Consider the following 13,854-nt stretch of genomic DNA (forward strand, 5'->3'; position numbering starts at 1 on the left):
GATAAGCAGAGGGAAAATTCAGAACTGCACTGTACTGAGCAGTGGAGCTTTAGTCAGATCCTTAGGTTTGTCTGTTAATGGGTGAATGAAGCTTCTCCTCTGCACCCCGTGTGGGTTTTGTGTTTGACAGAACTATTCCTGCAATGTCCCACCTTGCATGCTGATTTCTGCTCCTAAAGCGAATGAATAGAGTACTTTCTAATGTGTGTGGATTCTATCCTTTCTTTCCCCTCTGTTTTTCTCTCATCTTTCCTTCACCTTCGGTGTGTTTGGCCTCATCCAATCATCACATCTCCATTCCACCTTCTTCTACTGCTGTTTTTCCTCCTCCTCTAACACTTCCTTATTTTTCCCCCTTTCTTATTCCACCCCCATCTCATTACTGTGTGGCTGTGTGTGGTCGGTTGGGTCCACTTCCTTCTGTACTCTTCTTCCTCCTCCTCCCCTTCCTCTCTTGGTGAAGGAGCGTATGCGCTTGGAGCGTGAGGAGGCAACTCGCCTGCTAGAAGAGGAGACTGAGGTGAGACACTCCTCATCGGCAGGCCCTCAGACAAACTTCCTGCCTGTGCAGTTGAACCACAACACCACAGAACTGCAGCACAGGGTTTTATTGGTTGTTTTGAATCAGCTCTCAGACTTTATTCAAATTGTTATTTTTAGTTGCACAAACAAGATATGTCTGTGAGTAAAAGAAAATCAGTAAAGGGGCAGATGGCTGCTGAGAGTGAGTGTTAAGGCCAAAAGCTGTAGGAGACATCTTATTTTTTAATACTGTACTACCCAATACTACCCAAGTTATCATGCACATATGTTTCAGTTCTTTGGAAGAAAGACAACCTTTAGAAACAGGTTCAACAAGCATTTGCCAGATAATTTAGTATTGACGAGTGCTTTCACATGAACTTAGTGTTGTTTGGGCACAAGTCCAGATGGTCCTGCTATCAGCATTATAGAGTACTATTATACTCCAAGCCTCACAAGATGGATTGTGGTCTGATTGAGTCCTTCCATTTTGAACCACTTTTTGATCAGGTACACTTTATTTTTTCTCTTTTTTTAGACAGGGAAACCTTGATTTTTTTTTGTCAGACATGGTACTTGAATCCATTCAATCCTCACGTCTACAGCTGACATAAAAAACAGCAGAATTTCTTTTTGAGCAGAGCAGAATCTCCCTAAAACTCACAGGAAGTTTCTTCACTCAGTTCTCTGTTATTCTTTATATGCTTCCCCAAATTTCACTTTAAGCACATTTTTGCTTATTTTAAAATAAACCTTTGCCTTGACCTCTTCTGATCTCTGTGTCTATTTATTCCCGATCAGAACATTGGCACTGGACCTCTAAAACTTGACTACAAAACCCTGGCTGCATTGCCCACCACCAGTCTGCAGAAGGTCAACAGGGTAAGTCTGACTTGATGTTAGATTTGTCATCACAGAGGTGGAAGGTTTTACTTTTCATGTGTTTGAAAAGGAGTGCAGTGTTTTTATGTTGTTGTGAACGCCTGGTATTTTGTGTGTGGTTCTTGCTGGAAATGGCCTTCAAAACTCAGAATAGACCCCTGCAAGGAATCCGTTGCATTTATGTTCTGAAACTCTGACTGACCCAGAGCCGACCCGGTGCCCCTGCAGGAGTGCTTAACCTCTCCTTCATGTGCCCTCAAGTCATCTGTGCTGGTGGTCGCTTCAAGGCCAAACCCATACAACATGTCAACTGAGTGTGATGTAACTGTGCCAGACTATCAAGAAACCATGACTGAATGGATTAACGAAAAATAACTGGAGGATCAGTACTGGAAGAAGAATAAGGGGGAAAAAATCAAGTACTGAAGAAGCAGACACAAAAAATCTGCTAAAAAGAAAATAAAGAGGATTCATGGCCAAAGAAGAACATGCACTGTCCGGTGGTAAAAAGGCATGAGAGTGTTGGAGAGATGGGGGAAGGGGACAGCTGCCTACTATCAACCAGCCTATCCTCTGCGATATTTTAAACCTGCATCTGGCGCTGAACTGGATGGAGTCTCTCGGGTGGGTGGGGTGTCGCCTAAGTGGAACAGACAAGTGTTTCAGTTTAAGTTCTCAAAGTCCTCAGAGGAGTACGTTTGAGTGGACATACAGCGCTGTCCTGTGACCATCCTACAGTGAGTATGTAGACAGGAGGCCTTTTCCACTTTTCCTTTCTTGTACTTGTTTGGCTTCTTGTCTGTTATTCTTGCCTTTTTTTTTTTTTTATTTGGCTGTGTGACGTTGGATCTCTTCACAAAAAATGCTTAATCCTAAATTTAAAGTAAAACAAAAAACACTAGAGGACATATTAGTGTTCCTACTTCAGCTTGGAAGTTGTATAACTTTTAAATTGACAGCAATCAAGACTTTGTTTTCGTGCTCTACTTGTGAATGTGGTAGAGCCTAAGAGAACTTAACCTACATATCACATGCAGCTGTTCATGTTCTGGATTTGTAGCTCTGGCACACGTGGTGAGTCCACAAAATGCTGATAATGCCTATTAGCTGCAAGTTTGTTTTCAAACTGTGATATTTCCAATCAGTAGAAACAGTAGTGATGAGCTGTATATTAACTAGCAATCCAGGACAGAGTAGGTTAGAGTAACTGAGAGTATGGATGCATCCAAAACAAAAAAAGAAAAGTGATCAGCAGATGCTACATTAAAAAATGACAGGTGCAGTCCTATCTTTTGCCAAAAAAGGAAGGCAGAAGTTCTCTAACATTGTGTCTGAAAGCTTTGGCTGTGTCTTAGCAGACTGCTGTAAGTTGAATCACCAGTTTATTCATTTATTGTCAGGATTACCTTAGCCTGTTTTTAAGAAACCTCCACAGTTAGAATGTATCTAGCTTAATGTCCCACAGGGAAGCAGTTCAGTATCCACATTCAATCAGTCCAAATTTAACACTATGACCGTATATAAGCTGTTACCGTTCCTGCTTCCCATTGCGTGTAGCTTTTCCCAGCATGGCTGTATAACCGCAATGCCGGCGCTCTTGTGGCCTGACTTTCCTCTGGAAACCCCAGCTGTCCCCCACAGTCTGTGTCAGTGCCAAAAGGGCACTCGTTCACATTCCATCCCACTGACCCTCATCACACCGCAGACTCTTATAGTCAGCATGTGGAGCAGCACTGCCTCACAATGCTTGTTGTATTCTTAGTCGTGCTATTTTGATTATTGACAGACAAGGTCACCTCAGATAAAATCCACTGTATTTTGGTCACCTGAATGACTTGAAGATTTTTTTTAATATCTATAGCTGCACGCAGCGTTCAGTTCCTCTATCACAGATTACAGATATTTCCTCCCCTCTGACATCAGCCGCCCCCTCTGTTAAGTACAGTAGGGCAGAAGGTGTCCCGGAGCCTGAACGTCTCACTGCTCTGATAATGTTTATTTAAAGCAGAGCCTGAGAGCCCGGACTGCGGTGATGTGTCTAGTAACACACAGAGCCAGTTGAGTCATGAATAATGGGCGCTGAGAAACTTATCTTAAAGGCTTCAAGGAGAGATTTAGTGATGTGAGCAAGAAGCTTCTGTGTCAGCTTTCTATTAACAGAATCACTCAGTAAGACACAGGAATGTAGGGTTGTGTGTCACATATCACAAATATTTCTGCCTTTGTAAATCTATTTCAGGATCTTTCAGGAAATTTATTTTTGTAATTAATCAGGTGTTAAAGTCATATTTTAAATTTTGTTAGCCATGAGTTTTAGGTGAATAGATCCATAAATTCAGTAAAAGTAAAACTGATAATAACTGTGGCTGTGCCTGGAAAATTCTTTATCCAACAAAGTTGAAAGAGATTTTTTTGAGATTTTTTTCGTCATAATTGTTAAAACCCTGCCTTCTCCGAGTGTTCCTATTTATTCAACATTTCCTTTCCACCTTGACGTCACTTGTGTTGTCCTCTTTCCTGTGCTCCTCTTCAGTTCTCTACCTCTGTCACTCTGACCGCTCCCATGGAGGCCCCCCTGCAGGCCCAGTACGGAGCCCCTTTAGAGCCCCTGGTCTTTCAACCCACAATCCCCCTCAGCCCTATGGTCCCACAGTGCTGTCCCAGTCTGAACACAGACCACAACCATCAACATGGATCTGCCGACACTGAGAGTGCAGGCACAACAGAAGCGGCTATTAATTCAGCTTTCACCCCTGAAGAAGAGGACTGCCTGGTGGACTCACAGCCTATGTGCTTCAAAGAGAATCCTTTCTTGGTGGCTAATCGTAAAGGAAAGGGTCTTCCTCCTGGACAGCAGATCCTGTCAGGGCCTCCTGTGGGCTATGGCAGACAGGGCCAGCTGCAGCCGTGGCTGTTCAGCAAGGCAAGAGGCCTGCCTGCGTGTGGTTTGGAGGCAGCATGGTGTGCTGCTCTACAGCTTGTTGTTTTGCTCTCACGTGTCTCCTGAACTGGATTTGCCACACTGTGAAACAATTAACCCAAAACATAATCAGCTGATCCATCAACAATGATAATTAAGGATTATTGTGGTTAAACATTGATCTGTCAAGATTTCAGGTGTTATTATGTTATGTGCATTATTCCTGGTTTAATACGCAGCTGAACTGTTGCATGTATTTGCTGTGAGCACAGTGCTAGTGGCACCTCGTGAGGTATTCAGGCACCTCGTCAGTACATACTCAAGATCGACTGGAATGTCTGATGCAGCAGCTGAAAAGAGGGTCATAAGTCAGGAAGCAACATGACCTCCAGGATGCAGCAGAGAGCATGTTTACCAGCCACAAGCTTGTTTGTGTGAATTTACAAGGAGATAAATCCACCTCAATACTAACCAGTGAATTTTGTGTTTCTTGTCACTGTACTGAGTGAAACGAAGAGCAGCTCGTTAAGTGTGATCTTGTTTTCCAGACGCCCTCTTCCGATTATACCCGGACAGACAGCCCAATCAGGGAAGCACCTTACTCCCCCACCATTCAACCGGTGAGCAACTCAAAACACCCAGCTCTCCTCTTAACACTGTTCACCTGCTCTCATATCATCCTCTCTTTATTTTATCCTTTTCCACGAGTCACTTGCAGCTCTTTAGCAGAGGTGTTTGACAGTTGACTTTTGCTCCCACCCTTAGCCCAGCGACCACTCTTCCAGCAGCTCCCTGTGTGCTGGCAGGGAGACTCGCTTTGTAAGTGGGGCTTGTGGACTTCTGTGCTGCAGCCTGGATTTTGCATAGCTTGTTGAGCTGCCACAGTCCTACAGTCTAAAGAGCATGTGACTGCTTCTATAAGGCCAACTGATGCTTTGTGCAGACTGTATGTGCATTCATAAGATAGAAGGTTTCTGACTCTCTACTGACCCGTTCTGACTGAGGATTGTAACGACTTTTTTTTGAGCAAACAATCTGTCCACTTGCACATGGCAAAATATGACCAAGGGCCAAAATTTGGTGATCAATATAGCTTAAGGTAATCCCTGGTGGTGTTGCTGCATCGTCTGTCTTTATGTGGCCTGCATTATCAGAAAAATTCCCCATTAGTTAGCGCATTTGTGCATTTTTGTGTCATTGTCATGTGTTTTATTTTAATTTTCTTTGCAGGCAAACATTCATTACACGTCCACTCCCACTGCCAAGGACAACACCTCCTCATCAGTGAGTGTCTAAGGACCTCAGAAACTACTATAAAACCGATGACCATTACAGTAGAGCATAGTTGGGCACATTGCATTATAACTATATATTGAGCTGTTTTATTTGTTTTATTTCATTAACTGGGCACATGGTGATAAAAACCGCTCACATGAGGAGTTGCCTCATGCAGCCTCTTCAGAAGCTTCAGCACTTCATTCTAAAACCACTGAATAAATTAGCCTTATGTCATGCGCATTTCAAACATCATGTCATTTGAGTTGTCATTGTTGCCACAACACAAAGTTGACATCTGTAACAACTTGAATTCTAAAAATCCATGTCTATCTATTTTCTTTACAGACGCGACCGGGTGCCATTCAGCCAGTTGGACGTGTGCGGCCGAGCACCTCCCCTGCCACACCGGACAGCCATAGTCCCAACCCCTTTCAGCATGGCCCCTCCCCCTTCAACTCCCAGACCTCTGTAAGACCCCTCACCACCACGTAGGGCTGTTCTCTGTGCGCTCTCAGCTCTGTGCTGCCTGCTGCAATAAATATAATGAAACCGTGTCTGACAGCAGTGCAGCAGATAAATATGGCACACATACGCTATTTGTTTCCAAAGAGGCTAAGACCAAAGACAGGAAGACTCCCCAGGAGCGCTGCTCTCTGTGAAGCCCCAGGCACACCTGGAGGTGATCACTGTTTGGATTACACCTGGAAATGGAGCCCAGATCTGAGCTCCAGAATTAAATATGTCCCATCAAAAATGGAGCTTTATGAAATGTCTTTTGGCACAAATTGGTAAAATTATGAAGAAGCTCTGAAGCTTCACATCTGCGCTGAAGCTCTCCAAGCCCTACTGTCTGTCTCTCTCCGGCATACTCCCTCCTCTCTCATATGAAACCAGCCGCCATGCTGTTCACATGTTCTCCTCCACAGTCGTCTTCAACTTTGCTGGTTTTTTTCATAGTCTACCCTCTCCTCCATGTCTCTGTCTGTCTTCCCCACCTTCTCTTCTTCCTCTTCACCTCTGGTTACCATGTGGACCTATCCCACCCCCCCCCCCCTGCAGCCTCGCGCCCCCTCCCCCACCTCGCCCGACGAGTTTCCCATGAATGTCAAGCAGGCATACAAGGCGTTTGCCGCCGTGCCTCGCTCTCATGCAGTGCTGGAGCCACCGCAGGTAGGCCGTGCTGCCCGGACTACACTGGGTCACAACAACACAAGCATGCTGTGCTGACTGGTTCGGTTGGTCTCATCCCCCCTCCCCCCTCTCCTGACTGGAGCAGGCTCTCCTAATTGAAGCCTGCCCCGTATCGGGGGTCCTGTGACGTGCTGTGATGTGTGGAATGCCCTCATCATTTTTTTGTTTTGTATTTTTTACTTCACTGCCATCATCTGTCATACTGCTGAAGTGTGATCTATTTATTCGTCCCCGTGTGGCTCGTGTACTAATATCCAATCCCTCTGTTTTCGTATATTGTATGCTAATCACTCCGCCTGTTCTGTATCTCTATTCTGAGACTCTGTTCTGTTGTTAACACACATTTACTGCTCTGCCAACAGGACCTGTACGGTGTAAGGAACAATCTGCAACCTAAACAACCCTCTCCAGAGGTGAGCAGTCTTATCTACCAGAAAATATAACACACATAGTACTGTATTTGCCACAGAGAAAATAAATTCCCAGGATAGAAAGTCTTGTTCAGGCATAGAAATAGAAAGCCGTCTGCTTAAACATGTTGTGGTAATGTGGGATTTTTATCCTGCATTTGATGTTTTGTTGATCAAGGAGATATTTTTTTTATTGTTGGGATACACTCCAAGCATGCTGTGCTGCTTTTCCAGCCCGAGCTGTACAACGACGTGTTTGACGATGCCACAGATGGTCAGAAGGGAGGTGGCCAGGGTCTGACCAACAAGGTCTCTCCCCGGCCCTCTCTCTCTTCTGACCGTCGGGAGTATATGAGCCTGGCAGCTGTGCCTCGCCTCTCCAGGCAATCCCTGGACCTGCAGGTACCCACCGCTCTATGCCACAGAGCAGCCCTGATTTTAACCCAGACTGCAGGGTGCTTGGCTTGTCTGGTGGTGGTTTCTCTGCCCTCAGAGATGGGGGAGAAAACTATGCTACATTTTACAGTAATGAACCTGGTAATCTGAAATCAGCTCAGCGGTGTTGGGTTCTCATTTCTTCTTGATCCATAACGCTTTTCTCCACTGCCATTTTCAGGGTCAGCCTCTGATCTGTCTCCTAATTGTTCTGCAGTAATGCAACATAATTTACTGGATAAGATTTCTGCAGTTATCTGACCTTGACTGTCTTGTAACCCTGCAGAGCCCTTCTCCTGGTGGTAAGAATAGCCCAGAGCAGCGCTCTTTCAGGGACAGGCAGAAGTACTTTGAGATTGACGTGAAGCAGCAGACGCCAGAAAAACCCAAACCTCGAGTCTCCCTGGTCGGAGAAGATGACCTTAAAAAAATGAGGGAGGAGGAAGGTTTGTTGCCAGCGCCTCTCTGTAAACCAACAATCAAACCATCAGCTGATCTACTAACTCTGTCACTGATCTTTTCCCAGAGAGGAAGTTTGAGCAGAGGGCGCGAGAATACCTGCTGGATGAGGATGATGAAGATGAGGAGGAGGACCTGGCTAAACAGGTGGCACAGATGAAGGCCACTGGCAAGGTGTTGCTGGATGGAGTAGAATACAAAGTGGAGCCAGTGACCAGCCCGTCACAGCACTGCTCCACACCACCGGGCTACAACGTCACACCACCGAGCTACTACGGCAGCTCAGGGTAAGAGCTTGTATATTGTATATAGCAACACAGATACATGTGCATTTTTTTAACCTCAAATTGACAGCTGATAGTTTATTCTGTGTTTGTAGGCCCTCCTCTGTCGATGGTAAGGGAGACTCTCAGAGGAACTCGTTAGACGACAGCTTCAGGCTGGAGCAGAGGCCCAACTCTATGACTGGGTAAATGCAGTGTACAGGATTACACCTATGAAAATATCTCTGTGTTGCGTGTCACATCATTTACCGCTGCTGTTGGTTGGGTTTTATCAGTCTGATCCCAGTCTACCCTGGGGAGTCGGCAGCTCCGATCCGCACAGCCAAAGCAGAGCGCCGACACCAAGAGAGGCTTCGTATGCAGAGCCCTGAGCTGGCGGTGGCGTCTGACAAGGACCTGTCCCCTGCAGAGAAACGCGCTCTGGAAGCTGAGAAGAGAGCCATGTGGAGGGCAGCACGGTAACATTCATGCTAGGATAGGATGAGTTAAAGTTGAAAATATTTCAATATTGTCTAGCCAGTTTTTCAGTTTTACTGAAATATATACTTTAATATGAGGAAAAACCTGGATGTTCTAATGGATTTATTTAGTTTTTCCTCCTGCATTTTCAGATAAGTAGTCATATACTGAGATATTAACACTAACAGACTGCACATAACTGAAAGAATGAGCCATTTATTATGAAACCATTATTTGATCATTTGAGGTTAGTCTCCCCACCAGACGTAGCCCAGATCGTATGTTCACAGTACTTTCTGTGTGTGTTCTCAGTCCGTCCCTCTCACTATGTCATTTGTAAAGATTGTTTTAATTATTATGCGTGGCTCTCCTAATTGTGTCAGTGTTTTACCTTCCATTCTTTGGTTTTCTTCTCTTTTTCTGTGTGCCTTTCTTCCTCCTCTTCTCCTTCATATTCTTCCTCCGTCCTGGTGTACTCTCCATTCCTCCTCCTCCTCCTCCTCCTCCTCCTCCTCCTCCTCTCTTTCACCCTCTCCTCCCCCCCCTCTCTGTGGCCTTGTGGGGCACAGGCCATATGGCCTAGAGGATGATGTAAGGCAGTATGAGCAGGACCTGGCTAAGAGGCTCTACCAGGCCCGTGTGAGGGCATCTCAGGGCACGACAGCGGCCCCCCAGCCCCCCACTTCCTCCTCTACCTCCTCCTCTGCAGCCTCCCAGCTCAGGTCTGCTCCTCGGCCCCAGCCACCAGGGCCAGACGCACGGCATCGTGGGGGTGTGCTGGGGTGCTTTGGTGTTGGGGTATTTTGCTAGAGACCAAGTTCTGAAAGGTCCAAGCAAGCACTCGCAGCAAACCTGACAGTGCTTCCACTGCCTTTCTAGTGCTGTCTTGCTTCTGCACGTCTTTGCTGTTTCCATCTCTAGCTTTCTCTGATTCCCGCCTCTTTTCCCCTCCCTCTGCAGCTCTCTTCATTTTCATTCGTGCCTTGCTGTTCTCTTTTATACTGTTCTTTGTACTAACACATGGCAGTAAGTTTGCAAGCCCTCTGTGAGTTAAGGGTAAACCTACTAGCAGTAGGTAGTCCTTTTCCTGGAATGCCTCCCTTTTTTATTGCGCAATGAAATTAAGAATTGTTTTTCATAGCAAACCAGGACAAGGAGCACCCAAAATTAGTAGTGCTCAGCCTACACCCACCCGTTGTGGTGGTGTGTAGCTCTGTCAGTCATTGTTTCTGTTTTTTGTTTTTTTTTTTGTATTTTGTCTGAACATTAGTCTGATTGTGTTTTTTCCTCCTGTAGAATGAAGTCTCTGGAGCAAGATGCACTGAAAGCTCAGATGGTCATTGCCAAGTCCCGGGATGGGAAGAAACGTGGGACACTGGACCAGCTGACGGAGTCGCCCTCGCCTGCCCCGACCCCCTCTCCCACTCCCATGGAAGGTGAGCGGTTGCTCTTCATGCATCTTTAAAGCAGAACTTGAACTTTTAGCTATATGCATGTGGTTGCTTTCTTGCAGAGGTAGATATGATTACACTAAAGTTGGATTTCTCTGTTTATTGAAAGCATTTGGCCTACGTTACTAGAGGACTTTGCGCTGCTAACATGCTAGGGATAGCCTTCTAACATCTACTTTTTTTGCTGCTGTTTATGCTCAAACATGTTTTTGTCTATTCGACAGAGGTCAGTCCTCGAGGGGTAACCTCACCAGGCAGGCTGGTAAGCACCACAACCCTTTTTCTGCATTTGAGTTTGTTTCCTCTGTGCCACTGTGTCGGGTTGAACACACGTTACAGTTGTCCCTTCGTACAGAGAGCTGGAATCCTCAAATATCTGAACAAAGCTGTAATGCTGACTTTGTAGTTTGGTTTAGGGAGTTTTGTTTAAGAAAGAAAGGGACACAGCTTTTATTTTTTTTTAGATGGAAAAAGCTACACTGGCTTCAAAACACATTGAATCCACCATCTCTCTCATTGTCACTATTCAAAGCTTACAACACACACCGCTCTCCAATCATATGCCACAGCTGGCTGGTAAAAATCACCCATTAGCCTCTCTGCGCTCCCTTTCTACTTCCTTTTCCTCTTATTGGCCCGTCTTCTTCTTTTGACAGTTCCCTTTTCCACCATGTTCTTCTCTTTGTTATTCCTACCCTCCTCCATTTTCTCCATCCTTGTTTCCCTCTCCCTCGACCTCTGTTCATTCCTGTTTGCTATCCTTCTAGTCCCTGTCATCAAAGAAGTTTGACTACCGACAGTTTGCTGCCATTCCTTCTTCCAAACCCGTATACGACATCCAGGTACTGGTTGCATGCTGAGCTCCGGGGGCCCCAGCCTCCTCCCTTCCCCCTGGCTTTCCCTGCTGCCTCTCCCGTCACGTTTCTCTGTTAATCAAGAGGCATCAGTGTGACTGCAGTCTAGGTTGTGGCTCAGTGATTGATCGGCACTTTCTGCTCTGCACTATTAGTGGTGTGGCTCACTAACTCTCACTTGCACCAATGAAGAGAGACAAAATAACGGCACACCGAATCATCCTCCCTCCCTCTGCCTCCCACCTGTCACTCACAAACATAAATGCACCTCTGGCAGTAACCATTCACACCCATCTCATCCCAGCTGACTAATCAATCACAAATACCCACTAGCTGCAGAGATGCAGAGACAGGTTTTTGATCACACTAACCAGAATTGGTTCCGGGGGTTTAAAAAAAACATTTGCATTTCATCAACTCTCACATTCACTTCCAGCTGTCCTGTTCCACGCATGGGTCACATATCAGGCAGAAGAGCAGCATGTCCTCCACTGGATTTCCTCTCATGCTCTATCTTTTTAAACACTCATCTGCTGAGGTGGTCTCCTCCTGTGCTAGTAGTTAGGAGGGGAAGCAGGGGAATCCCGGAGTAGTGCTGGAGCTGTAGTGAGCAGCACTTGTTTGGAAGTGGTCTGTAATTTTTTGGGGTCATGTATCTGTCGTCTGTTACTCGTGTGGAAATAGTTTGTGGTTTCCGAATTGTTGCAGTGACCACATTAGCTGTTTGTACTTATTTCTGGTGGTTGTTCTTTAATTGTTTCTGTTGTGTGTAAGTGTACAGTTTAAATTTTTAATGGATTTTGTAAGACAGGCAAATTTTTTTTATAAATTATGTCAAAAAACTGATATTATACCAATAACGAAACAATACTTTGGTTCCTGATTCAGTGGACAGAGGCAGGTAACACGCTCCAGCATGCTAACCTTTACAGTTTGCTTGATCCTGAAGGAAAAAGCATTTGAAAGCACGGTCCACACAACAGAGACATCTTGTCTCTTCAACTGCAGCAACGATAGAATTGACTCTCTGTCTGTATCATGTAGTGACTGACAGCTGTAAATCACTAATGTAATGTGGGCACGAGCTGAGAATTGTCTGAACAGGTCATGTGCATTGATGCATTTCATGCATTAAGTCAAATATATTAATAGAACACACTGAATAATGCCAATCAAATTAAAGGGAAACCAAATAAGTGTTATGTCTGTAACATGAAGGATGACACCTGTACTTGCTGCTTGGTTTTCCATTTTGCTCTGGTGACGTTGGTGCTGTGCTGACGCTCTGTTTGCCGTTTCTTTGTCGATGTGCCGAGCCCACCCAACACAACACACCCCGGAACTGATGACTTAACTTAACCCCCTCCTTTCCTTTAACATGCTGTGGTATCCCCTGGGGGTGTAGTTGAGTAGATGTACCCTGCTTTGTGGCGGCTCTGACAGATTGGGAGCTTTCAGTGCTGTCTGCTAAACTTGCAGCAAGCGGCTGGCACGTTGCCTGACAGTCGTCCTACACTGCCAGCTGCACTACTCATGTGGTGAAGGCTTCCTCTGGGATACAGGTTACTGAAGCCACACTGCTGCTCTGGTATTCATTCTCCTTTTTTCCCCCTCCAGTCCCCAGACGCAGCTGATGACATGCAGTTTATGGATGATGGCTCCAGCAATCCAGGTATGTGCTGTGGCTTTTTTGTGATTTTACCTGCTGTAAGAACAGAGTGTGTGGATGTCCTTACCTCTTCTATCCCCTTTGACTCAGGTGACTACCTTGGATAAGCGGCTCATATTGGTAGGATCCTATGTGTACGTGTTTGTTGCTCTGTGTGTGTGTGTGTGGGGCTGAATGTGTGTGAGGAGATTTTGTACATTTACACTCTAACCTGGTTGTTGTGTGGCGTCGCTGTGGACTCAGGTGTTACGATGGGTGCGTCCATATGGGTGTGCTCTTGCTTTTTGCTACCCACACAGCAGCTCCTGATGTCACCAAGAGAGGTTTTTGTCTGAACTAACTCATAGTGTAACCATGATCCTGACAGTGCATGGACTTGTGTTGTGACAGGGGCTGGAGGGAACCCTGAATTATTAGATTAAAGTGCTGGTGTCAGTCAGTGTGTTTACATGCACTGTAGTTTGTGTGTTGTGACGTGTGTGAGTGCAATCAAAAGTCCCAGATTAGATGTTCTGATTGATTTGTGAATTATATCTTTTATATATTGAAATCAGCCTAAAAACCAAAAAGCACTCACATATCAAAATACTTTGATATGTACCCCCATACGGTACAGTGGTACAACAAACTGTTCCAACCTTTACAAACTTACTCCTGCTCGGTCTCACACAGACGGGTGAAATGAGTTGTCAAAGTATATTTTTAACCCATCTTTATTTAGTTTAACAGTGTAAAAAAACATTAGAATACAGCTACTACACTGCAGGTACTGACTGCTCTGAATGTTTGCTCTCTTAATTTAGCAAGGGTCTTGTATGCATACATGTAACAACACAGCCATGATCTAAGTGCATGTAAACACACAGTGTAATGACTTTCATTTGGTTCTTTAAATATCTTTAACTCTGAGGTAGTTCAGTTTTCTGCTTTTCTGCCTACTTGCAGCTGCTGCTTTGAGGGGGCACCTTTTTGCAGGTTTGCAGGACCTGCCCGGTGCCTCACCAAATGCTCTGAGGGGCTGTTTTCCTGCTGTCCTTTCT

The 13,854-nt window shown here is 45.4% G+C and overlaps 1 protein-coding gene across 21 annotated transcripts in view; it reads left to right on the top strand.

The window, feature by feature from the left end:
* Nucleotides 1-13,854, top strand: part of scrib (scribble planar cell polarity protein) — a 51,270-nt gene that overhangs the window by 35,394 nt on the left and 2,022 nt on the right. For 2 of the 21 annotated variants that reach the window (XM_028433008.1, XM_028433011.1), the window contains 19 exons: nt 464-520; nt 1,324-1,404; nt 3,938-4,327; nt 4,873-4,944; nt 5,090-5,143; nt 5,555-5,608; nt 5,948-6,070; nt 6,662-6,772; nt 7,156-7,206; nt 7,438-7,605; nt 7,925-8,084; nt 8,165-8,384; nt 8,477-8,566; nt 8,657-8,839; nt 9,410-9,562; nt 10,137-10,276; nt 10,516-10,553; nt 11,059-11,133; nt 12,763-12,817. In XM_028433008.1, the coding sequence (XP_028288809.1) occupies nt 464-520; nt 1,324-1,404; nt 3,938-4,327; nt 4,873-4,944; nt 5,090-5,143; nt 5,555-5,608; nt 5,948-6,070; nt 6,662-6,772; nt 7,156-7,206; nt 7,438-7,605; nt 7,925-8,084; nt 8,165-8,384; nt 8,477-8,566; nt 8,657-8,839; nt 9,410-9,562; nt 10,137-10,276; nt 10,516-10,553; nt 11,059-11,133; nt 12,763-12,817 (2,275 nt within the window). Of the gene's footprint in view, nt 1-463; nt 521-1,323; nt 1,405-3,937; nt 4,328-4,872; nt 4,945-5,089; nt 5,144-5,554; nt 5,609-5,947; nt 6,071-6,661; nt 6,773-7,155; nt 7,207-7,437; nt 7,606-7,924; nt 8,085-8,164; nt 8,385-8,476; nt 8,567-8,656; nt 8,840-9,409; nt 9,563-10,136; nt 10,277-10,515; nt 10,554-11,058; nt 11,134-12,762; nt 12,818-12,904; nt 12,949-13,854 lie in introns of all 21 variants that reach the window. The other 19 variants (XM_028433016.1, XM_028433017.1, XM_028433020.1 and 16 more) reach the window with 19 other exon arrangements.

This window comes from Parambassis ranga, chromosome 20 (assembly GCF_900634625.1).
Source record: "Parambassis ranga chromosome 20, fParRan2.1, whole genome shotgun sequence".
Taxonomy (NCBI): Eukaryota; Metazoa; Chordata; class Actinopteri; family Ambassidae; genus Parambassis; species Parambassis ranga.